Source organism: Lasiodiplodia theobromae (assembly GCF_012971845.1).
Source record: "Lasiodiplodia theobromae strain AM2As chromosome Unknown scaffold_18, whole genome shotgun sequence".
NCBI classification, from domain to species: Eukaryota; Fungi; Ascomycota; class Dothideomycetes; order Botryosphaeriales; family Botryosphaeriaceae; genus Lasiodiplodia; species Lasiodiplodia theobromae.
The window spans coordinates 278,381-302,272 of record NW_023336388.1 but is presented as its reverse complement, the minus strand read 5'-3'; the positions used below and the strand labels follow the sequence as shown (position 1 = coordinate 302,272).

General features: G+C 55.4%; 10 protein-coding genes across 10 annotated transcripts; 5 read left to right on the top strand and 5 right to left on the bottom strand.

The window, feature by feature from the left end:
• Positions 1–870: 870 nt before the first annotated feature.
• LTHEOB_6309 (Alpha-ketoglutarate-dependent taurine dioxygenase) lies at positions 871–2,210 on the bottom strand (the record flags this gene model as incomplete). The annotated part of the gene is made up of 3 exons (XM_035515551.1): positions 871–1,045; positions 1,109–1,650; positions 1,761–2,210. The coding sequence occupies 3 exons, from the start codon at positions 2,208–2,210 to the stop codon at positions 871–873; spliced, it is 1,167 nt and encodes a 388-aa protein (XP_035372892.1).
• An 852-nt stretch (positions 2,211–3,062) lies between these two features.
• LTHEOB_6308 (Flavin-containing monooxygenase) lies at positions 3,063–4,991 on the top strand (the record flags this gene model as incomplete). The annotated part of the gene is made up of 5 exons (XM_035515550.1): positions 3,063–3,196; positions 3,429–3,575; positions 3,625–3,880; positions 3,935–4,081; positions 4,131–4,991. The coding sequence occupies 5 exons, from the start codon at positions 3,063–3,065 to the stop codon at positions 4,989–4,991; spliced, it is 1,545 nt and encodes a 514-aa protein (XP_035372891.1).
• A 918-nt stretch (positions 4,992–5,909) lies between these two features.
• Positions 5,910–7,804, top strand: LTHEOB_6307 (MFS transporter; the record flags this gene model as incomplete). Its single annotated transcript, XM_035515549.1, has 8 exons — positions 5,910–6,087; positions 6,136–6,411; positions 6,466–6,514; positions 6,571–6,708; positions 6,762–6,992; positions 7,043–7,247; positions 7,297–7,412; positions 7,465–7,804. 8 exons carry the CDS (start codon positions 5,910–5,912, stop codon positions 7,802–7,804), a joined length of 1,533 nt encoding a protein of 510 aa, XP_035372890.1.
• Positions 7,805–8,229: 425 nt separating this feature from the next.
• LTHEOB_6306 (Permease of the major facilitator superfamily) lies at positions 8,230–9,999 on the bottom strand (the record flags this gene model as incomplete). The annotated part of the gene is made up of 5 exons (XM_035515548.1): positions 8,230–8,887; positions 8,960–9,255; positions 9,307–9,360; positions 9,413–9,472; positions 9,556–9,999. 5 exons carry the CDS (start codon positions 9,997–9,999, stop codon positions 8,230–8,232), a joined length of 1,512 nt encoding a protein of 503 aa, XP_035372889.1.
• Positions 10,000–10,946: 947 nt separating this feature from the next.
• LTHEOB_6305 (Sarcosine oxidase) lies at positions 10,947–13,965 on the top strand (the record flags this gene model as incomplete). Its single annotated transcript, XM_035515547.1, has 4 exons — positions 10,947–11,082; positions 11,182–11,828; positions 11,882–12,477; positions 12,570–13,965. 4 exons carry the CDS (start codon positions 10,947–10,949, stop codon positions 13,963–13,965), a joined length of 2,775 nt encoding a protein of 924 aa, XP_035372888.1.
• A 315-nt stretch (positions 13,966–14,280) lies between these two features.
• On the bottom strand, positions 14,281–15,362 carry LTHEOB_6304 (Sac3 ganp family protein; the record flags this gene model as incomplete). The annotated part of the gene is made up of 2 exons (XM_035515546.1): positions 14,281–14,757; positions 14,832–15,362. 2 exons carry the CDS (start codon positions 15,360–15,362, stop codon positions 14,281–14,283), a joined length of 1,008 nt encoding a protein of 335 aa, XP_035372887.1.
• Positions 15,363–15,928: 566 nt separating this feature from the next.
• Positions 15,929–16,762, bottom strand: LTHEOB_6303 (Dephospho- kinase protein; the record flags this gene model as incomplete). Its single annotated transcript, XM_035515545.1, has 1 exon — positions 15,929–16,762. The coding sequence occupies one exon, from the start codon at positions 16,760–16,762 to the stop codon at positions 15,929–15,931; it is 834 nt and encodes a 277-aa protein (XP_035372886.1).
• Positions 16,763–17,289: 527 nt separating this feature from the next.
• LTHEOB_6302 (Nuclear pore complex component protein) lies at positions 17,290–18,176 on the top strand (the record flags this gene model as incomplete). Its single annotated transcript, XM_035515544.1, has 2 exons — positions 17,290–17,507; positions 17,579–18,176. 2 exons carry the CDS (start codon positions 17,290–17,292, stop codon positions 18,174–18,176), a joined length of 816 nt encoding a protein of 271 aa, XP_035372885.1.
• A 1,019-nt stretch (positions 18,177–19,195) lies between these two features.
• LTHEOB_6301 (Ncs1 allantoate transporter) lies at positions 19,196–21,400 on the top strand (the record flags this gene model as incomplete). The annotated part of the gene is made up of 5 exons (XM_035515543.1): positions 19,196–19,272; positions 19,353–19,442; positions 19,853–19,935; positions 19,995–20,133; positions 20,200–21,400. The coding sequence occupies 5 exons, from the start codon at positions 19,196–19,198 to the stop codon at positions 21,398–21,400; spliced, it is 1,590 nt and encodes a 529-aa protein (XP_035372884.1).
• Positions 21,401–21,651: 251 nt separating this feature from the next.
• LTHEOB_6300 (F-box domain cyclin-containing protein) lies at positions 21,652–23,310 on the bottom strand (the record flags this gene model as incomplete). The annotated part of the gene is made up of 4 exons (XM_035515542.1): positions 21,652–22,066; positions 22,191–22,556; positions 22,624–23,009; positions 23,059–23,310. 4 exons carry the CDS (start codon positions 23,308–23,310, stop codon positions 21,652–21,654), a joined length of 1,419 nt encoding a protein of 472 aa, XP_035372883.1.
• Positions 23,311–23,892: the final 582 nt, after the last annotated feature.

Below are 23,892 nucleotides of genomic sequence, written 5' to 3'. Positions count from 1 at the left end.
CGGTGGTGAGGTCTGGAATTGGTTCTGAAAGTTCGGCTTTTTTTTTTTTTCGGGTTTTCGTGCTTAGATACCCTGGTCTAACTATTGAAGGGAGTGCGTCAGTACTTGTCAATACGTAATTCATTCTGCTTTCATATCTAGACTGTTTCATTCGTGGTTTGATTGGTGCGAGCGCGTCGCACGTGTGTGCAAATGAGTGCTTTGTCGGCGCTTTTAAAGCTTGAACATCCACTTCTTCTGCACTTCATAACAGCCTCTTCAAAGAGGTGGCTCCAATAAACCGAACAAACTATCGAGAACGACTCGCCCTTCGGTTTGGGGCAGTACTATAGAAAGGTAATGTCCTGTACTGTAGCGGCGTTCAGAATTAAGCTTTGATAGTGACGAACGGCAGGAAGAAGAACCAATTCTGCGCATAGTAAGTTGAGGCCCTAGAACAATAGCCTCTACGAAACTTGTTTTGTTGGCCCAAGAGCATCGCACGTGCGTTCTAATGACTACCTTTTCGGCGCCATAAAAAGCTCGGTCATCAATCAAGCAACCGTTTCTTCTTCGTTCCACAGCTCTCTTTGAAGAGGTAGCTCTACTACCCAAAGAGAACCGACATGAACTGCTCGCCCTTGGCGTGCTTGCTTTCGCCTCACCTACTCGCGCCTTTTCTGAGCAGTATTTTCGAAACTAGACTGTCTCTAACTGCTGCAGCATTCAACATGAATGATGAGCTCCACGCATAACAACCAATGCCGCACGCATGTACTGTCAAGGTATGTTGGTTTACTTTAATTTCATTTCATTCTTTACGTCAATCATTCGCTACTTTTTCTTTTCATTTCCCCCTCAGAAATCCTCATCGCCACGCAGCCATGCCCTTTAATAGCCGGGGACGCCCTGCTCCTTCAGCTCATCCGGGTGCACCTGACCCAGAGCCTCCCTCCTCGTGGGCGCAGCAGGGTCGAAGTACGGCTTCTCCGCCAGCGAAGTCACTCTGGTGCCGTGCCTAGGTTCCCTGTTGGCGTAGTCCCAGCTAGCGTTGTGGATGGTGATGCTGCAGTCCAATGTCAGCACGAGCCCAAATCAATCTTTCTAAAAAGGGTGGAGTGAAACTTACCGGTTATCCCACAGCGCGCTAGTGCCGGGCGTCCACTTGAAGCGCAGCTGAATATCCACATTCTTCTCATACACATCAAACAGATAGTTCAGAATGACATCGCTCTCCGCCTTGTCGAAGCCCACAATCCGGTCCGTCATCGCGCGGTTAACGAACAAGCTCTTCCAGCCCGTCGCCGGGTGGACGCGAACGAGCGGGTGCACGCGCTCGATGTACTTGGGGCCCTCCTCTGGCTTGTTACGGTCGAGGTAAGGGTGGGCGGAGCGGTAGACGGCGTGCTTGCCGTCGATGAGCTTGCGGAAGGCGGGCGACAGCTTCTCGTAGGCCGAGTAGCCCGACGCCCACAGCGTGTCGCCGCCCGTCGACGGGATCACGTCGTTGTGCAGGTGCGTCACGCCCGCCGGCTGCCGCTCGTGCACCAGGTCCGTGTGCCAGCGCGACGCGCCGCCCGGTTGACGGAAGTTGGATGGGCGCTCCGTCGACTGCAGCTCCGGCCAGATGACCGTGACGCCCTCGACGCCGGGGACTTGCGGGACTTGAGGCTGTTGGGGGTGTTAGTATTTGATATCATGTTGGAATGGTCCAGTGTGAATTTGTGGGAGGATTGGTTCTGGGAAAACTAGGATATTGATTGATACTGGGGAATACTCACGTGAACCTCAATCTCGCCATACCATTCACCAAGCTCTCTCTGCTGCTGGGGAGAGATATCCTGGTCCCGGAAGAAGACAACGCTACGCTCGGCAATCAACAGACCAAGCTCGTCCTTCTGCTGAGGGGTCAGGTCCTTGAGTTGCAGGCCAACAATCTCAGTGCCGATGTGCGTTGTCAAGTCAATGACCTTCTCAGCAGCAGAGAGGAGAGCCTTCTTCTCGGGATCGGCGCGGGTGGCCGGGTCGACAAAGGGGCGGTCATAGTCGCGAATCTTGTAGACGTCGTCAAGGTAGAGAGGGCGTGCGGGGCGGTAGGGGTAGCCCTTGGACAGGTCAATGCCAGCCTTCTCCAACCGCCTGCGCGTCGGCTCTGGAAGGCCGAGGGTATCTTTGCGCGGAGGAGCAACGTCCTTGATCTCCGGACGGATTGCGATCGGTGCGGGGGCCATGGCTGGAACTGATGGAGGGGTTGGAATCAGATTAGATTTGGGGGATGCCGCCACAGCAACTTGGGATGGTGTTATTTCTCTAGATGCTAGGGTTGTCTCGGCTGTCGCCAACATTGATATCCAGGCCCTTATGTAGGCATTCGGCAGACCGAGGGCGGATGCCTATCGTGTGCTGTTGCATAGCAGGTCGGCGTTGAGAGGGGCGCGGGGATCACATCATCACCCCCTCATCATACATCATCTCGCTGATTCGTCAGCAGCACAATTGGCTTGTGCCAGCACATTCCTGGGGTCGGAGGTACCCCGCCAGTGCTAAGTCGTGGTGTTGGTCGATCACTCAATGGCGCCATCTGCCTCTAAACCCACGACATGCATCGGCAAGCGGGAGGCTGCCGGACCCCGCCCGGGACCCAGCCAATTAACGTTTCAGCTTTTGCTATCTTTGGCGCCCTGCTTCACGAAGTCGTTTTCTTTTGTCGCTTGCTTTGGTCGCCGACCATGAGCCATCTGCAGGCCCACACTTGGAGCATTGAAACATGTCACGCCAGAAACCCGGCAGTGGTGCGCTTTGTAATGAGAGGTCTCATCAAGAGAGGAAGCCCCGCGAGGCGCAGCCTTCAACAGCCGAATGCCTCACAATCATGGCTGATGGCAACATCGTATGGCGGAGGTGTGCGCGGTATTATCTGGTGTCGTACGCCGTCGCTTTCCGGTGGCCAATCGGGGGCCTGGGATTTCGGCCTTAAGCTTTGGTCAACCATCTAGTCCCTTGTGACACTTCTCAGTGTCTCCGGCGCCCGAGAATCTGACTTCCAAAATCCAACTTCAGATTGTGTTGAATTGCTTGGTGCCATGTCTGCAACTTCACCATCTCACGTCGCCATCATCGGCGCTGGAATCAGCGGCGTCGTCACAGCAGCACATCTGAAGAAAGCCGGCATTAATGTGACTGTTTTCGAGCGGACCGGTAAGCCAGGAGGCGTCTGGTAAGTCGGAACGTTAGTGATCTTCAGAACCCTTTGAACCAACTCGCACCAATGGCAGCACGTACGGACAAGGTAGCTTGACCAAAGCTTCGACGTACACTGCTCTTTCATTAGTCGAGTGTAGCTGCTCAAGTCCACTGGTGCTCCTCTTTGGCCTTCCATCTAGCGCTTTACTCTGTTCAAGAGTGCATCGGAAGCTCAGTAGCATGGACATCTGCTTATGAAAGTCCAGGGTCTACGATGAGCGTCAACCTCTGGAGCCGGACTATCCATCCGTGACGGCTTCAGCTGCCTTGGACATTCCAAAGGCACGATGGCGGTCAACACAGCAGAACCATGACAACAGCCAAGTCCAAGATCTCGGATTAGCACCACCAGGGTAAGCAGTGTTCCAAAGTGACCAAGACTGCCATTGACGAAAAGTTCAGGCCGTGTTACCGGGACTTGACGACAAATGTCCACAGGGATATGATGCAGACTACTCTGCTCCCGTTCCCTCCTGGCACCACTGACTACAGCAACCACTCTGTTATGGCTGCCTACATCAGCGAAATCGTCAAAGTGACAGGGATTGAAGATTCCATCAGGTATCGCACTCTCGTAGAGAATGCAAGCAAAGAAGGAGGCAAATGGAAAGTAACAGCACGAGACCTGACGAAGAATGACGAGAAGGGAGAGACGCTCGTACGTACGGGAGCATCTCGGTGTCAGCAGTTCAACGTTGCTGAGATTTCGCAGGATTTTGACGCACTAGTGGTAGCCAACGGCCACTACCATGCACCTAGAGTACCTGATATTCCAGGGCTCGTTGAGTGGAAAGCACGCTATCCCACCCGGGTTCAGCACTCAAAGTCCTACCGGGTTCCTGAGGCGTACAAGGGGAAGGTGAGTTGAACTGCAAGATATGTGCTGGAGGATGCTAAAGAGGAGACAGAATGTGCTCCTGATCGGATCAGGAACATCGTCGACAGACATTGCGAAGGAAATCTCGCCATATGCCAAGAGCATCTGGCAAACCTCAAGGGGAGGGGACTTCGACTTCCCAGCGACAGTGCTGCCAGAGAACGCCAAACGGATCGGTAATATCGCATCGTTTGACCTTCCCGCAGCTGATGGCGACGTCCTTTCGGGTTCGGAAACGGGGTCGGATGCAGGAAGCTCGTCGGGGTCAGAACTATCCGAGCCCAGCGGGGCGATTCCAGGAACCATCACGTTGCAGTCCGGGCATAAGCTGTGCGACATCGACCACGTGATTGTTGCAACCGGATACCACGTCACGCTTCCTTTCCTGCGGTCTCATCATCGAGACGATCTTCGACCAGAGGAGGCGGACGACAAGGTCATTGTCACGGATGGATCGCAGTACCACAACCTGCACAAGGACATCTGGTACATCCCCGATCCGAGCCTGATTTTCATAGGCGTGCCGTACTTCACTGCAACATACTCGCTGTTTGAGTTCCAGGCAAAGTTTGTTGCCGCAGTACTCTCCGGTGGGGCTGCGCTGCCAAGCGAAGAGCAGATGAGAAAGGAGTACGAGGCGAGAGTGAAGGCCAAAGGCTTTGGGAAGAAGTTCAACTCGCTCAAGTTTGTCGAGATTGATTACGTGAATGAGATCCTCGGCTGGATCAACAAGGACTTGGAGGGACGTGGCAGAGAGCCTATTCCGCCGCATAGTCCAGAGTTTGTAGCTGCAAAGGAAGGCGCATACGAGAGGATCAAGAGCCTGCTGGGTGGAGGTAGAGGGTCGCAGCCGGCGCCTCAGGTGTCGGACGAATGGTTCCCAGCATGTTAGACTCTGTCGCTTGATAGAGAGAAATAGATTGTCACGTGTTGTCGATGAGCCTTGTTGATGATGGTCACGGTGATGGTGACGGTTTGGAGGTGAAGCAGGCCGCCTTCGCTTAGATTGGCTGGTGCGTGATAGGCAGGAAAGTCGTTGCCCATAGTCCCCGCCCCTTCCACCACGGACACTTCAACACCGAGCGAGGGAACGCTGCTATCATACGAAATGCAATCCTCTCTTGACAGCTTTTTGCTCGTCCAGCTCACACTGGCGCCGTATCTCCCTCTCGCGCGCGCTGTAAGCCCGCAAACACCGCAAATGCCGACGGCATGCAAGTTGGGTCGCACGCCATCTACGCCCAGTTGCTCGTCACCCAGTACGATCCCACGCCTGTCGCGCTTTTGGCTAGACACCCTCCATCCGCTCAGATGTGCCGCAGCCTCTTCCGCTAAGCAGCCTCAGCGAGAGTCAAGCTGCCCGTGCCGCCCGCGCTAAAGGCTTGGTCATGGGCTCGTGGGCTCGTCATCCGCCGGTGGGCCCTTACGACGCCGGCATATCCTGCAGGGCAATCATCTACCGGGCTCCTCTCGGGCATTTCCAGTCCGGTTTTGTCCCTGCTATCGGCGTCCACTCGAGTCCCAGGTCCCCGAACTGTTAGACATGCATAAGCTGCCGCCCAACCAACCTTAAGCACGCAATTGTAACGGCACATGGTGACTCGCCACCCTCACAGATTAGGTTCGCACACCCGGGGCCACCGCCCGGTCGCACTTTGCGTGGTTCAACGGGTTAAGTACGCCTTCGCCCAGATATGGCTAAGTCCGCTGCTTTATCTTGGGCCCGGCTGTCCGAACATTTGGCTACACGCCCCCTTCAGACCGCGCGACCTGTCAAGGCTTACCTGCTCCCTGGTGGCTAGCTTTGACCATGTCGGAGGCTCAAGATCAGGACCGTGGCCATGCCACGCAAAAGGCGGATGAGGTAGTCGCAAAAGACCTCAAGAAGACGTGGAAGGGCGTGTTCTGGGACACATTTGACAAGAGTCCTGAAGAGCGAAAATTCCTTGGGAAATTAGATGCAGCTCTCCTGAGTTTTGCCTCCCTTGGTAAGATCCAACCAGCGACCACACATAAAATCTCGCTAACGCTTTCAGGCTATTTTATCAAATACCTCGATCAGCAGAATATCAACTCGGCCTTCGTGTCGGGCATGAAAGAGGACTTGGGACTTTATGGAGAACAACTCAATATCATGCAGACGTGCTGGACGGTTGGTTACGTTATTGGCCAGCTGCCCAGCAACATTCTTTTGACCAAACTTCGCCCCTCGCGGTGGATCCCCGCCGCAGAGGTGCTTTGGACCGTCCTCACCTTCTGCTTGTCCAGGTGTTCTACAGCAAAACAGATCTATGTTCTGCGATTCTTCATTGGTACAACCCCGAGGGATCCAGTGTGACTTGGTCCTGCTAACACCCCAACTTCAGGTCTCGCCGAGAGCACATTCTATCCGGGAATGCAGTACATCATTGGCAGGTATGTCCGCTCAATTCACAACACGTCCGTGTTCCGGGAGCTAACAGTAATTGTAGCTGGTATCGAAAGGACGAGCTGGCCAAGAGGAGCTGCATTTTCCATACAAGTAGCGCCATCGCATCCATGTTCTCCGGTTACCTCATGGCTGCCGTCTATCACCTCGGCGGCAAAGGCGGGTACAAAGGATGGCAATGGTATGTTCCCACATGTGCGTTTAACCAATCCAGATGTTAATGCATCACCTCAGGCTCTTCATTGTCGACGGCATTATTTCACTGCCAATTGCGCTGGCCGGCTTTTTCATACTTCCGGACGTTCCAGAGATCTCCAAGCCCTTCTATCTCACAAAAGAAGAGGTCGCTTATGCGAACAAGAGAATGCAGCTTGAGGGTCGAAAGCCCCGAGAGCCATACACGAAAGCCAAGGTCATGAAGATTCTGAAATCATGGCATATATACGTGCTCACTCTTCTCTACATGTGAGTGCATAACATCGTCATGGTTGTACAGCTAGCTGACCACTAGACAGTGCGTTCAACAACGGAAACATGTTCGCTCAGCCTGCCTTTGCACAATGGCTCAAAGCAAGCACAAACCCAAAGTACTCCATAGGAGAGATCAATGCCTATCCAACAACCACGTATGCTGTAGCGGTAGTCTCAACGTTGATCTACGCATGGTCGTCGGATTCGTTTTTGAAAGGAGCACGTTGGCCGCCCATGATATTCGCAGGTGTAAGTCATACTACTCCAAATAAACCCACAGTGTACTAATTCAAATTAGGCCTGGAACATTATCGTTTACGTATCACTTGCCGTATGGGATATCCCGACCGGATGGCACTGGGCCTGCTACATCTTAGCAGGTCTCAACAGCGGCCTTTCCGGACTATGCATGTCGTGAGTAAACCATTTCTGTACTTACCCCACAAAAGCTAATGCACCCCACCAGGTGGGCTCATGAGATCTGCGCCAGCGACAACGAGGAACGTGCCATCGTCATCGGCAGTATGAACCAAATGGCCTACGTCATCCAGGCTTGGCTACCCCTCATAGTTTGGAAGCAAACCGATGCGCCACAGTATCGCAAAGGTTTCATCACGGTTGCAGTGATTGGCGGCCCACTACTGATCGGCACCGCCCTCGCGACCTTGGTCCTGGACAACAGGGAGAAGGCGCAGAAGGCAAGGAGAGGGTACAGCTCGGGATCAGAGGATGGTGAACAGGGTGAGACTCCGTCACCCCAACTGTTTACTGTTGACGTCAAGGGGGCGGAGGAGACTAAAGCTTAGTGGTTTGGGTGTGATGCTGAGACAACCCTTTGTGCAACGCAGAATGGCTTCTCAGAGAGCAAGACCAACTCCCAAAAAGCGGTCCGTCTACTTTCGAGAACGCGGAATGAATGCGCCGGTGTGGATAAAAAGACGGCTCGAGAATATTGTGACTGGCATAGAAGAAATGAATGAAAAAGAGCGACGAAGCGGGGTCACATCATATGCTTTCACGTTTGAGGTCCCATGCCAGCGAGTTACAGACGCAGCGGGCACCAAAAAGCGTACTAGATCTACATCGGGTATTTGCTCCATTTCCTATGGATAGATTTCATGACATTCTCCGCGCATCACGCCGGGAGACCCCACTTATTGTTACAGGAATAAATGTAAAAAGGGAACAGCTCCGATACATGGGCAGAAAGCCTTCGGGGGTTGGTTCCCCTTCAAACAAACCACCTCCACCGAATGTCGTTCGACCCCCCGACCAGCTCACTCAACTTGACATCCTTACTAACCAACCTCCTCCCCATGACGCGGTCCCTCCGCGCATTATCCCACTTCATCCACCACCGCAGCGCCAAGATGAGCACCATCCCCATCCCCTCAAACGCCGCCGCCGTACCCAAAAACGGCAAGTATCGCGGCGCGTCCTCGGCGCGGAAAGTCATGCTCGCAACAATACCACCACTATTAGCAGCGCCAGTAAGAAAACTCATGACGTAGATGCGGCCGTTCTCGGTGTGCATGTTGGACGCGTGCCACGAGTGGAAGAGGACGGTGGGCGTCATGGCGCCGGCGCACAGCAGGAAGCAGGCGAAGTAGGCGACGGGGATGTGCGCGGCCGGGTTGAGCGCCAGCAGGATGACCCAGCCGACGAAGGTGACGAGCAGCGCGAAGACGAGGTGCCCGCTGCGCTCGCGGAAGCGGTCGGATGAGTGCGCGATGCAGAGGAGGACGAGGGCACCGACGATGTTGGGCGCGACGGTGTAGAGGTTCGTTTTTAGCGTGGGAAAGCCCATGAGTTGCACGATTTGCGGCAGGAACGAGCCGACGGCGCTGCCCGAGGTGCCGTAGCAGAGGCCGATGAGGGCCCAGGCGTAGCTGGTGTGGTTTGTGTGTTAGTTGAGATGTGGAGTTATGAGATGTTTTTTGAGGTTGAAGACAACGACGTACACTTGCCATGACTTGAATGGTTGCATGCCTTCGTGGAAGTTCCAGGCGGAGCCGACGTCGGACGTCGAGTCTCTTTCACCACGCAGGACGCACAGCTCCTTCTCGGCTGGGGTCAGCCATCGGCAGGTCCACGGGTTCTTCGGGAGTATGAAAGCGGCCAGTATAGCGATCAGCACTGTAAGGCCGCCTTCAACCAGGAAAAGGTACTGCCAGCCATGTAGAGCCCCGCCGATCTGGAACACTCCGTAAGAGATGAGCCCTGACACTGCCGAAGAGAGAACCGTTGCTGAATACCACTAGTGTCTGGTCAGAAATGAAGCACTAAACCTTGATTGCTGCAGACTTACAATTGCGAAGCGTGTGGCAAGCTCCCCGCGAGTATAAAAGGTACTCATGTAAAACTGTAGCTGCATCAGTAACTGGGCATATTTACAGTCAGTTCAAAATACATACCATCGCACATGGAGCGAAACCAGCTTCTGCAACACCCAACAGAATCCTCACCGCCAAGATCTGTAGATAAGGTCAGTCAAGCTCACCAAGCCCGGCAGCCAAGCCACTTGTGGCTTGTCCTTGTAAGAAAAGGGAAATCTCACCTGCGCAAAGTTCTTGCATGCAGCACAAATCATAGCCATAGAGCCCCAGCCCAGCATGAAGCCCACCAAGAAGAACTTTGGCTCAAGCATCCTGGTAAACAGATTCGCCGGAAGACAGAGGCCGCAGAAGGGGACGTAGAACACCATGACCAGGATGGAATACTGGTTACCGACGAAACCGAGGTCGACGTCCATGCCGTCCGTCTTCGCGTTGCCGAGGTTGCTGCGGTCGATGCTGTTGAAGAAGTACATGAAGAAGATCATGACCATGACCAGGAGGTCGAGCTTGCGGACCAGCTTGCGCTCTGCGGCGGTGTCAATCCGAGGTATGACAGCGGATACGTCCCCGATGGCGACGTCTGGGCCATCTTTGCTGATGGTTCCGTATTCAATTTGGGAGGGATCTTTGGTGCTGGCGGCGTCGGGGCTTTTGGAGCGAGACATTGGCAGACTGCGCTACGCGCTCAAAACGCGAATATGAGTGAGTCGATTCCGGAGGCAGTCTCAGAATATGATCGAGGGCATATAAGTCGAACTTTGCGGATAGTCTCGCCAGCTCAAAGTTGTCAGAAGCAGTGTTGGCAACCAGCCTGCAAGGGACGATCTTATATTCCGCAAGCATAATCTAGTCGTAATTCTTATCATATCATTGGAGAATGGGGTGTGTCGCGTGTGATAGCAGATCCCGTCGTTTGGATGCAAGGCGGTATTGCATGCCTGCGTGCCAAGTCGATGTGAATCCCCCTCCGGGTGAAGCGTGCGGAGACGGCAAGGCATATGCGGCACATCCTCGTTGTCTTTAAGCTAAATAACATTCACACAGCCCTTACTGCAAGCAACAAGCTTGAAGGAAGTCATGCAAATGATCAACAAAACTGCTTTCTATTAAATTTCTCAAATGGAGTTTTCAATCTCAGGTGGCTTCCGAGGCGATATTGACCTAGAGGGTCGAGATGGTGTAGCAATCAGCGCTGTTCAATCATGGCCATTGAGGAGGGCAGATAGGCTGATAGGTGCAGCGCCGAGCCGTGTTGGACCTTCCTGGAGATGCTGTGCTGGCGCCTGTCGTGCAGAGGGGACGATCGCACGTCAAGAGTGGGCGGGACCCCGGCAGTTCATCTGCGTAAAGTAGATGCCGCTTCCACGGCCCTGACTTGCAGTTTGAGCGGCAACAACAAATGGACCCCGGCATCGCTCCGCGTCCGCGTTGCCGCTACCCATCGCGATTCTCCGCTTTTGATCCATCAACCACAGCATCCATGTAATCTCCATAAACCCTCCGGACTTCGGCCTCAGAGAGTCAACACCGTGGCGTGACCTGCCAGAACCTATATATAATCCTAACGAGGTGAAATTTTCGCCACGCAAGTATTGCTCATACGCCAGCAAAGATGGACTCAGTTATTATCGTTGGATGTGGCGTCTTCGGACTCTCTACTGGCCTGGCCCTCTCAAAGCGCTATCCCAGCTCAAAGATCACATTTATCGACAGACATGAGCCTCCTGTCCCCGATGGTACATCAGTCGGTACGTACTTCGCATATGTTATTTTTCTGAGAAAGAATTGAGGCATAGCTACGATAACTCCCCGTACAATGGGTTAGCAAGCTAACCACGCTATACCAGACACAACTAGGGTGATCCGCGCAGATTACCATGATCCGGTCTACTCGGAGCTCGCCCTGGAGTCCCAGCGGCTGATCCAGCAAGACGCGGAACTCGGACCCCACTATTACCGCAGCGGCATGATCTATGCCCACAGCGGAGCCGGATGTCATGGCTCCCAGGTCTGGGAGAAAGAATATGCTTCGGCCCAGGCGCTGCAGAAGAAGCGTATCGAAAGTGGAGAGTTCTCAGCCCAAGGATATCTTCGCCATCTCACGTCTCATGAGGCCATTTTCAAGCGCGTCAACGGCCAGGGTTTCGAGCCTCATGCAGGCGAGAAGCAGTGGAATGAGGGCTACCTGAACGAGGATGTGGCCTTCGTCAATGCCGAGGAGTGCATGCGTGTCTACTACCACAAGTGCCGAAGACAGGCGAACACGAGTTTCCTTTTTGGCAATCCTGTTAAGAGGGTCGTCATCGAAGGCGGGGTTGCTAAGGGTGTCGAGCTTGCCGATGGCAAGCTGCTTACCGCTGACCTTGTTATCCTAGCCACGGGCGCCTGGACCAACACACTCCTTGACTTGAGAGACCAAGTGACTTCCACTGGACACGAGGTGGCATGGCTGAAGCTCTCGCCGGAGATGGAAGAGCGGTACAAAAACATGCCGGTAGGAGCCCCCTCCTCGATTGAACGAAAAAGGCGTGCATTCACACCACATAGATCACCACCAACTTCACCACCGGCTTCAACATCTTCCCTCCCCTCAACGGAGAGATCAAATGCCTGCGGCGGTCGCCTGGATACACGAACACCAGAACGGTGACCGATTCAGCAACTGGCAAGAGCTTCGAAGTCTCGGCACCGCCGGACTCGCCCAGCACCATTCCCGCCGACGCCGAGAAAGCTCTCCGAGCAAACCTCGCAGAACTCTTCCCTCCACTTGCACAGCAACCTTTTGACAGAACTAAGCTGTGCTTCTTCACGAACACGCCAACGTCCGACTTCTTGGTAGACAGGCACCCGAACATCAAACAGCTTGCCCTCGTCACCGGCGGATCGGCCCATGGGTGGAAGTTCCTCTGCGTCCTGGGAGACCGGGTCGTGGACATGCTTGAGGGAAAACTCGAGCCGGAGCTACAGAAGAGATGGAAGTACAAGCAGCCGGAAGACAAGGACCACAACATGGAAGGGGCACCGAGAGCCCAAGGCGAGAAGCAAGAGCTGAAGCACTGCAAGCCCATCGCCATCATCGGCGCTGGTGTTTTCGGCCTCTCCACCGCTCTCCACCTGGCCAAGAGCGGGTATAAAGACATAACGTAAGTTAGCACCCACCGTGTGCCCAACTCCTGCCTCACAGTCAGTATACACCACCTCCCCAACCCGCTAACCACCCCTCTCCCTCCACCAGCATCTTCGACTACCAACCCTACAACCAAAACGGCTACTCCACCGCCGCGGGCTGCGACGCCGCCAGCGCCGACGAAAACAAGATCCTGCGCGCCTCGTACGGCGACCGCAAAATCTACCAAGACCTCGCCTTCTCTGCCATCCCCATCTGGGAATCCTGGAACAGCTCCATCTCTTCTTCTTCTCCCACCACCCTCCCCACCGGCCTCCACCCCACCGACACCATCTGGGTCCCCGCCGGCTTCCTCCGCCTCAGCGACAACGGGCTGGACGAGCACGAAGCCATCACGCAGCGCAACTTCCCGGCCGCCATCAAGCACACGCAGTACCACATCAACGACGCCTCGCGCGCCGCCGACGCCGTCTCGCGCGACGGCATCCCCGCGACGAAGCTCGACCCGTTCAATCGGCGCGCGCGCGGGCTGCCGCTGGACGGCGTGCTCGACGCGACGGGCGGCTACGTGCTGGCCAGCAAAGCCTGCGCGTGGGCGCTGCACCTGTGCGCCCAGGCCGGCGTGAAGCTGCGGCTGGGGCCGGAGCAGGGCAGGTACGTGCGGCACGAGACGGGCGTCTCGCCGACGACCGGGAAGCGGTGTGTGACGGGCGTCGTGACGGCGGATGGCGAGACGCACCCGGCGAGCCTGGTCGTCGTCGCGTGCGGCGGGTGGACGCCGGCGCTGCTGCCCGACGCGGATGAGCTGCTCGAGACGACGGCGGGCAGCGTGCTGACGGTGCGGATACCGCAGGCGGAGCGGCCCGATCTGTGGGACAAGTTCGCGCCCGAGAATTTTCCTGTTTGGAGCTGGAAGATGGCGTCGTATGGGAAGAATGCGGGTGGAGAAAACAGGACGAGTGTGGGTGGGTTGTACGGCTTTCCGCGGACGCCGGATGGGGTGGTCAAGTTTGGATTCAGGGGCGCCAAGTGGACCAACTATGCGCATGAGAGGGATGATGGGTCGGGAAAGAAGAAGAAGGTGTCGTTTCCGAAGACTGGAGGCGGCGAGGTGCCGGAGAAGGCGATGGAGGTTGTGGAGAAGTTCTGCGAGGAGAATCTACCAGACTTGTTGACGCTTCCTATCGAGACGGCAAGGCTGTGCTGGTACACTGATAGTGTCGACAATGACTTCTTGGTGGATTATGTGCCTGGGACCGAGGGACTGGTCGTCTGTAGCGGAGGCAGCGGGCATGGGTTCAAGTTCTTGCCGGTGCTGGGAAGTAAGGTCGTCGAAGTCATTGAGGGAAAGAAAGATTCGGAGTACGTCAAAGCCTGGAGGTGGAGGGAGAGGCCAACAGATAAAGCAAATGGACTAGAAGAGGGACCGAGCGGGTGGAGAACTTTGGATAAACAGCGCATGGTGAATGGCTGGAAGGATGGTAAGGTGGCCGCGAAGCTCTGAAGCGAAGTTAGTACGAAAAGTAGATAGCTGAACTGTTGGTCTGGCTAGACTCACCTCATATGCTTGACAATAGTACCTAGGCAAACGCTGGTTGCCCATGCAATATCCAATTGAAAGGCACAGCAGAAGGGCTCAGAACCTCACGAAAGCCATTTGTATGAGTTGAAAGGAAGTGAAATTGTAAGATTGCCGTTCGTTAATCAGGAGAACGACGGCTGTGGCATGAAACCCTATCTAGGTGTAACCCTTATCCATGAACCCATGTTTATCCGTCAGTGAAATTCTGCCATTCCCACCATCTAAGAAGTTGTCGATCTAGTCGAACAAACCAGCAAGGTCGCCAGAGTCAGAGGCAGACTCAACAGTCGGAGCTTGGTAGTTGGTGCGATCCTCAGTGGCCGGGGCCGGAGGCTGAGCAACAGGAGTGGGCTTCACATTGACGGGGCGGGAGCGACGAGGTTCAGCTCCACGGCAGGTGAGAACAGGACCGTTGGCGCTGTTGACAAGACGAATCTTACCGTCAGCGCCGGGGATCAGAATTCCGTAGCGGGGCATCTTGCCCTTGGGGTCGGAATACTTCTTATGAACGACATGAGCCGTAGGCTTGGAAGCGCGCTCCTCGTCGGTGATCTCATGAGCGACGAGAACCTCTCGCTTGCGAGGCGTAGTCAACACGGGCACACCGCCGACGTGGTCGCTAACGGTAACCTTCTGATTGCTACAAACAGCAGGCTTGGCGTGCCTAGTCAGACCGGCGTGCTCCTGGGGAGCGCTCGTCTGCTTGAGCGTGCCCTAGCTACAAGTTAGGTTCAAGCCTTCGCTGTCTTTGGGATAGAGTGAAGGGGAGGTGAATTCGGGGACAATACCGAAGGAACGTTGCCAGGGCGAGAAGAGACCTTGTTCTTGGCCGAGCTAGAGTCGTTGACGGCGCTGCCATTAAGCAGACTGTGGGTCTTGTTGCCACGGACGAGGTGCAGATCGTACTTCCACTTGCCGTCCTCGGTCTCGACACTACCGGTCTTGCAAGCTTTCTTGACTTTGGCCATGAGGCGCTTGAAAGCTTCCTCCTCACCGGGGTCGACATCGTCAAATTCGTTCTTGTTCTTGGCCGGGTGAGCCGCGTGCTTCTTGCTAGGCTTGCGGTCGCCAATGTCGGAGCTGTCGTCAATCAGGCTGGCAAGCTTAGACGGCTTGGCCTGGTGGCGCAACAGGCTGTGACTCTTGCGGCCGTTGTCATCGGCGATGTGGGCGACAGCAGTGTCGTGCTGATGGCCCTTGACAGGCTTCTTGTGCTCGCTGTGGTTGGCAGCCGTGACGCCGGAACGTCCAGGCCTAAAGCCACGCGAGACACCGACATCCGAGGAGTCGTCGATGGCGCTCATTGCGTAAGGAGGCATGGTTTAGGAAGGAGTGACGAAGTGAGGACCACGCAGGCGCAAATGATTGTCTTGACCGCGGTCGTGGCGCAAAAGAGAGGTGGAGGTGGTTGCGGAGGAAGAGAGGGCGAATTTGAAAGGATGGTTGATAGAAATAGGCAAGCACTGGACCCTGAAAACACGCCCTCACCTGCGCTGCTGCTCGCGCTCAGCGCTGAACGCCTGTGAGCTGCATGCGAGTGTACATCAGATCAAGGCTCCTCGAAAGCAATGTGACAGACAAGATGCTTCCCGGCTCTGTTTCAACCGCTTTGTATCAAATGCGAGCACTGACAAGACAGAAAGGAATGCTTGCTGACAGAAGCATACTATACCTACGAGCCTTATGCCACCCGTATTCTCACGCATTTGCCAGTGGTTACCAATGCCACGGCCCGGCGCCGCTCCTGCCTGTGCTCAATGCTCGCTTGCCAGTGAATTCAATGGAAATGGGTATGAGGCTACGTCTCTATCAACCCCTTCTGGGATATGAGAGATTCCACCCAAGATGAAAGACCCAACACCTTCGTCCATGCTACCGAGTGCTTTCACAGTCTGGCCTTCTCTTGCGCCTTCTCATGCTCCCACTGGAGCTGCACACGGCGCATCTTCCAGAAGCTCCAGAAAGCAGTCAAGGCGGCAAGCGGCGGGCAAAATAGCTGTAGCCACGCCCACCATTGAGGACTGCGTCTCTTGATGTCTGCCATGACCTTGGCGACTTGTTTCTCAAGTTCCTCTCTGCTGCCATCGTTCCAGATGACAGCGCTGGCCCGCTCTCCCCTTCTCTGGACTCTCTCGGCCTTCTCCCTAACGTCTCCTTGGCTGAGGACCCTATTCTTCGCGTCCTCTTCGCTCAGATGCGGGTCTCTAGCTCTCAGCCTCTGCATCTGGATCTCCGGGTCCTTGACCGCGACAACCATGATGTTGCCGCAGTACCTCTCCCACCCGCTTTCGAACAGCAGCGGGATGTCGAGCACAACGGCCCAATGGCCGCGCAGGTAGGCCCACAGCATTTGCTTGTACATCTCGCGCCGCACGGCAGGATGCACGATGCCGTTCAGGACCTTGCGATCGCGCATGCGCTCATCGCCAGCGCCGAAGACGCGCCTCCCGAGCGCGGGCCGGTTCAGCGGACGGCCTTTGCCTGTAGGGCCTTCCTCCTTGCCACCGCAGGCAGGATCAGAGGCAGGAAGCAGCAGGTCTGGTGTGGTGGGGCCGAAGTGTTCGACGATGGCGCGGTAGCCCGGCGTTCCCGGCTCGACGACTTTGCGCGCGACGACGTCGGCGTCGATTATGGGTAGGTTGTAGGGCGGGCTGCGCAGAAGGTTTGAGACGGTGGATTTGCCGGTCGCGATGGAGCCGGTCAGGCCTAGGAGAAGCATTGCGACGCGATTGATCGTAGGAAGGTTATTCGGGCGAGCGCAGTTGTTTGGTGGTGTTGGTTGGAGCTTGGGCGCGACAGTGGGGTGAGGTCAGAGAGCCGAGGCGCTGCGATGACGACGCGATGTTCTCTAGAGCAGGACAACGGTGGCCAATGGATGTACAAATCACTTATGAGCTGGGTAGAGCTTGCCACTTCGACTACACAAGGTCGCTTTGCTCATAAATCTAAAACTGAGAAGCGTGAAGATAGTGATGAGACGGCGCATCAAGTTGCAGGACCTGACTCGCGCTGAGTGGATGTGGGCTGCCCGGCGACAGGGATCAGCCGTCACCAAAACAATCAACACCGGCTGCCGCCCAGAGCACTGCACCGCCGCGCGCATCTCTCGACCACGGCGCCCACGACCGCGTGCGGCCCAACACCACTGACCACTAATCTCACAGCTGTAGCGCACCCGTCCCGACCTCCCCATCGCATCCACGACACCATTGTACCGCCCGCACACGCCTGCGAAAAATCAACGCCATGTCCGCACCTGCCACCCCCGCCAGCTCTACCGTTGCTGTCGCCGGCTCTGCCCCCGGCACCGGCACCTGGCGCCATCCCCAGTTCGAGGAGATTACCAGACGCCAGAATGCGAGCGCCTTTGGAGAGGATCAGGCCAAGAGCCTCTTCTCGACCGCCTGCCTCCTCTTCCTGACCTTCGCCGTCACCGCTTTCACACCCGCCTGGTTCGCCGAAGCGTGAGCACACTCCGTCCCAAAGTGAACACGGGAAGAAAAAGACTAACGCAATGGATCTGCCCCCCTTCCAGCGCCATCGCCGACGTCCCCTTCCTGAGCATCCGATACATCATCTGGATTGTCCGCGCCGTCCTCGCGGTCAACGGCTCCGTCACGCTCCTGCCTTTGTTCCGCACCAGGGACGAGGTCGCCGACATCCCGCTGAGCGCCTCGCAGCGCGCCCTGCTCGGCCTGGACCCGAGGATGCACACGCCCGGCGGCTCCATCGTGACCCCGCCGCGCTACGCCCGCTCTGCCACCCCGCGCAGTGGTGACAGGCAGCTGCAGGCCGGATCTCCGACGTCCGGCAGCCCGTTCAGCTCCAGCTACGGCTTCCGCGAGTCCGCTTCGAGCCCCTACAGCCCCATTACGAGTCCCTTGCTGCAGAAGGCCATCAGTGGGAGGAGGAGGAACAGCCTCTCGGCCTCGCAGTCTACTGCTACCAGTGGATACGAGCTATATGAGAGTCTGGGCAAGGAGACGAGCCATGATGCGTCCATCGCGATTCCTGGCACGCCCACTCCTCTGGGCGGTGGCAAGGGCCCTTCGGTTGCTCTGACGAGCCGCTGGCTGTACGAGAGGAACCGGAGAAGCTCGGGCCACGGAAGTCCTGGAAGAGTGTACGGGTGAAGCTAAGTCAGGGCGAGAAATGAAAAATGTTGCTTTAGATGAAACATTGGTTGCGAAAAGAGCAGCGCAGGATACCCAAGGAGGTTCGGATTGCTCAGGATGCCTCCAGTGTACGTAACCAGCATCAGGCGCATTGGGAAAACGGTTACTGGGACGCGTTTCGATGCGGCGCAGTGAGGATCATTTTTCAGGTTTATTTCATTATCGGAAGGAGTAGAGGATTGGTCTCAAGTAAGCTCGACTCACCCCAGTCGTCCCCCATATTCAGAGCTAGCAGTTATGTCGATAGAAAGAATTTCATGGTAACCCCTGCCCAAACAACTGCACGTGTCGGTGACTGCCGAGTCTAACAGCGAACGGGAGCTTCCCCAGATATCAGTGCCGGGGATGCGGGCAGCGTCGTCTGATTGGCTGGGTGCTCACCTCTCTTATCTGCAGGTCGCTCGCCCTCTGCCACCAGCCCAAGAGATCAGTAATGCGTCAAACAAATCGGCTGATGGATGCAAGGTCGGCTACAGCCTTGTGGCGGAAGCTACGAGAGCGGTGTCACATCTCAGCCACTGTCAAGTGTGGTCAACGTGCAGGTCCACGATTCAGCCGCGCGATGCATGATGTTACGCCTCAAGATAAGGACGCAGATCAGACTGAACTACGGTCTTGAATGCGGTATTCTTCCATTACCATGTCCGCAGCAGTGGAGTGTACGCTTCCTCGAACTGCTTGATCTTGATCTTTTCACTGAGTCGTCTTAAGCTCTTGTTTATCAGCAGCAGGTCTCGGGCAAGCCGCTGGCCAGCAAGCCACATCTTTCGAGCTCCCTTATCGCTATCGCATCAGAGCTCGCTCTGGGCCTCGGCGTGATACGGGCCTGTCCGGCCAATGCAGGGAATGACAAGGGTAGCACGAAAGTTCCAAATTATAATAAGCTTACCCAGTCCCCACGCATTCCACCATCTTGGAGACCTTCCCCCTCTTTCCTCGCATTGATCTTGCGCGATCGCGCCCAGTACTCTGCCACAATGGGCTTCAAGATCAGGAGACCGAAGCTCCACGTCGAGCAGGCGAAGTCCCAATTTGCTGAGGGAAGCGCGCGGTGGTAAGTTCGATTTCTTGGTTTAAGAAGTGGTTTCTATGAGCGCGTCAGTGCGGACAACGTGGTTGACCGTTTTTTGATAGGACCAATGTCGACCTCGATCCCGTTCCCAAATACGCCCGTAAATGGGGTGTCACCTCGTTCATCGCATACTGGATATCCGACGCTTTCAAGTAAGCATACATTGAAGCAAAAGCGAGAAGTGCTGCAAAAGTGACGGATACTGAGACCATAGCGTCTGATTGCAGTGCGGCAACATGGGAATTTGCATCCTCGATAATTGCTGTAGGCCTTACATGGTAGGTTTCTCCTTAACCACACTATATACAGCTTTCCATTCCTCAATTATTTTCTGGGGGGGCACTGCATACATTTTTCGTAGGTTTGAAGCCTGGGTCTGGTGGGTTCTGTATAAATTCACAGCCTACAACCACTTCCAGATACTTGCTTCAATCGCCTACGTAAGATGTGAACGGTTTCTCTCGTACTCAATGAGAGGGTGGAAATCTCCGTAACTCACGATGTGGCTCCCGCTTCGGTCACCTCACATTTGTACAACTCAATGGCTGACACAACCGTCTAGGCGTGAATCACTCGGAATCGTGGCCTTGGCCTTCTTTATCATATCATGGGTCATCGCCTTCAATGGTGCAACGGGCGTCATTCGTACGGAGCATCCATACGGATCCTTCAGTGCGAACAGAAACGGCTAACGGATCACCCAGATCATGCCCCTTTCCCAGTCCTTGCACGTGCCAGTTGGGGATTCTGGGGCTCGTACATTGCAATCATCTCCAGAGTTATTCTCGCAATATTCTGGTTTGCTATCCAAACGATGAATGGAGCAAATACGGTCAGAGTAATGTAGGTATCCGCACGAAGAGAGCAAGACAGCCCACCTGATATATTGAGCATTGCTGATAATCGCAGGATCGGCGCCATCTGGCCGTCCTTCCTCACCCTCCCGAACCACATCCCGGCCGACGAGGGCATCGAGACGAACACGATGATCTCCTTCTTCATCTTCTGGCTGCTGCAGATCCCATTCCTCTACATGCACCCCAACGACCTGCGGTGGCTCTTCATGGCCAAATCCATCATCGTGCCCATCGCCTTCATCGCGATCCTGATCTGGGCCTTCGTCTCGACCAAAGGCATGGACATCTGGGACCAGAAGGCCACCATCCACGGGTCGGCCTACTCGTGGGCCTTCCTAGCCAACCTGACGTCCGTCATCGGCAACTACGCCACGCTGTCGGTCAACCAGGCCGACTTCTCGCGCTACTCGCGGGTGTCCGTCAAGTGGCAGATGCTGTACGTGCCGATGCTGCCGGCCGTCTTCACCTTCATCTCCTTCATCGGCATCGCGGCCTCGTCCGCCGGCTCGGCCAAGTACGGCGGCGACTACCTGTGGGACCCGATGGCGCTGGTGGCCATGTGGCCGAATCGCGCCTGCCGCTTCTTCGCGGCCTTCGCCTTCGCGCTGGCCGCGCTCGGCGTCAACATCAGCGCGAATTCCCTCTCGGCGGCCAACGACCTGACGGCGCTGTTCCCGCGCTTCGTCAACATCCGCCGCGGCCAGCTGGCTTGCGCGGTGCTGGCGTGGGCGCTGGTGCCGTGGAAGATTTTGGCGAGCGCGGGGTCTTTCCTGAATTTCATGAGCGCGTACGCCGTGTTCCTCGGCCCCATCGCTGCTATCATGCTGTTCGACTTTTGGGTCGTGCATGAGCGCAAGTACGACACGCGCGCGCTGTATGCGCCGCATGGCATATACCGCTACACGGGCGGTGTCAATTGGCGCGCCGTCGTCGCGTTTCTCGTTGGCGTCGCGCCGAATTTGCCGGGGTTCATTAACAGTATTAATTCGAGCATTGAGGTCGGCGTCGGTGTGCACCCGTACCAGTTTGGGTGGCTGTTGGGGTTCGTGGGGACGAGTGTGGTGTATCTGGCGCTGGAGTATGCGTTCGTGCCCAAGGAGACAATGATTGAGAAGGCGGTGCTGCCGGATGAGGTGTACGAGGCCATGGGCGTGTACGACAGCTCCGAGATTGAGGGGGTGCCGGTTGGGGATGGGGAGGAGGTTGTGGTGGAGAAGAAGGGGCTGAAGAGTTGGGCGGACAGGATCTTGTAGGCGGGGGACAGTGGGCCATAAAATGCTTCACTTTTCGCATCTAATTTGGAAGAAGTCGTTGGCTGCAAAGTCGATCGCGGAGGACTCGCCTTTCCCAAAACTACTATCCCGCGGAGTTATACCGTACTTACTGGATTATGTTGGGATGCAACTGTACAGGTTTAAGATTCGCAAATGCGTCTGAATAACGTTTTCCAAATTCCCACACCAATACGCCTGTGTATTCCTACCGGCACGTGGACCCACCACGACTAGTACCCCGGCAACATCAGATCTCCGACCCTGTCTATGTCCTCCGGCAACGGCTGCCCAATGGCATTCAACAACTCAACCAACGCGTTCGTGTCCTCGCGCCCCTGCTCGTCGAACCTCTCCAAGAAGGCATACGCCTTGTCTCCATCTGCCGTCCCTCTGCCGTCCTCCTCGGTGAACACATCTTCCAGCGGAGTGCGGCTGCTGCGACTCGTGAACTCGTCCGTGTACTGACAGGGGCCGATGCCCATGTTGAACATCTGGTATCGGTCCCTGAAGATGCCGATCTCGAGGTTCTCGTACTCGGACGGGTGGAACGGAGTGTTGTAGCGCTGCCAGCGCGTGGACTTGCCCATGCGGAAGTGGCGGAGCGAGCTGAGGTGTGTACGGAAGTGGCCGAGGATGCGGGACCAGCTGGTCATCGTTTGTCAGCGTGCTTGTTCAGTGGAGCTACTTGCAAATAATTTGGGATCTCGGTTGAGAACAAGTGAAGCCATGATGCATTAAAGAGGAGAAGGCGGAGAACATTCACACTCACGTTTGGTCGAAAAACATATACTGGTCCATCCGGGATGTATCGTTTGAGCCATTCGTATCAATGACCGGATAACCCTCAGAATCGACTTCGGTTTCGTAGAACAGGGCGTAGAACACAACGAGGCAGTCGTCTAGGTAAAGGTTTTGTAGTGAAGATGAGTGGCTGCTTAGCCAGTCCAGCTGCCAGTCATGCGTGAAGACGTAGTTTCCCAATGCAAGCGTGCGGAGATTTGGAATATGCAGCCCACGGAGATCCAGCTTTGGCGAGAAGCCGAAGTAGAACGACTGGTAGAGGACGAGAGTCGTGAGGTTACTGGATGCAGGTTCAAGCCAGAGAGGCCTAAGTTGTGCCATGAAGTCGTGAAGCCTTATGGTGCGTATTAGTACATTATTTTGACGGAAGGTGGAGAAAGCCAACAATTAGTCAAACTTACTCTTCCATTTCAAGATTACATTCGGGAGAAGCATCATGATACTCGGTGGCTATGTACAGCCGCAAAGCGGTAATCCTTGAAAGCACATTCAGGGCTGTTTCTGACTGCATGAAGCTTTTGTCATTTATGTTTTGGATGTTGTCGACGCAAATGTCTTTGATTTTGGAAGCGGAGGGGTGGGCCAGCGTCTTAAAAAAGTCTTGCAAGATGGGTTGGCGGAATTCAACCGTCTGCGGCCATTCGGTCCACTCATGGCGGCTGTTCGAGGAACCGTTCTCCGAAAAACGGAGAGTGACGCCAGTTAGGTTGGTGAAGCCCCGGAAAGCTTTGAAAGCGCTGAGGCATTCGTCTGTAAGCTCTGCTCGCCCCCACATCTGGTGCTCAACCTATGCATATCTTAGCATATTGCTCAGTTCTTGATGTGGATGGAAATACCTCGTCTTTCTTAAGTGTATTGAGCTCGACATGCCTGACAAGCCTACTGACTTCGGCGTGCTCTAAGATCTTGTTGTATCTATCTATACTTTCTCTAGAAGGATAGAGGCGGACAAAAGAGAATAGAGCCTCTGTGGCGGCTGCGTGAAATTGCTTGCAGGTGAGTCTCAACGAGCCGAGGTCCTCTCCTTCAAGAAAATGGGCTATGTTGTAGCGGAGCTCCTCTGGGAGGCTAAGAATGGCCGAGGTCATGTTGTCTGTGGATTTGGGAGATATTGGCAATGTAATACAGCGGCGGTGAGAACATTGTTGTAACAGGTTTACGTTAGTATAAAGTGCCAGGCAGCCAGGCAGCCACCGGTGGGGTAGCGCAGGCCCCAGGCGCCACCGCACGTGACTTGACTCGTATCCAACGGTCTGTGCGCAAAAGTTACATGGAATGGAAGGATTCGCATCCGGCCTCTAGAAAAAAAAAAGTCCTGCTGACCTTGTTTCACAAAGATTAAACTTCTGCTTTGTTGTGACATCAACGGTAGTTTGGGAAATGAGAGTGACTATGATTTCGCTTCAAGACCATCCCTTCACTAACCACATGCGGAAGGACGTCCAACTCCTTCTCACGACCATTTCTGTCGCATTCTACCGTACTGGAAAGTTCGTCAAGCTTGTCTTCGTCGTTTGACACAGTCTGTAGAAGCGGAGGTAAGTAACCGGCCCAACGTTCTCACAGGCGTCTGTAAGAACGGACGACGCTATCTTCGTAAGTCAAGTGCGGTAGAAGAGGCACAGCCTCTTGTTATTTATGGACTGTAGGAGTTTCCTCTATGAGGATCG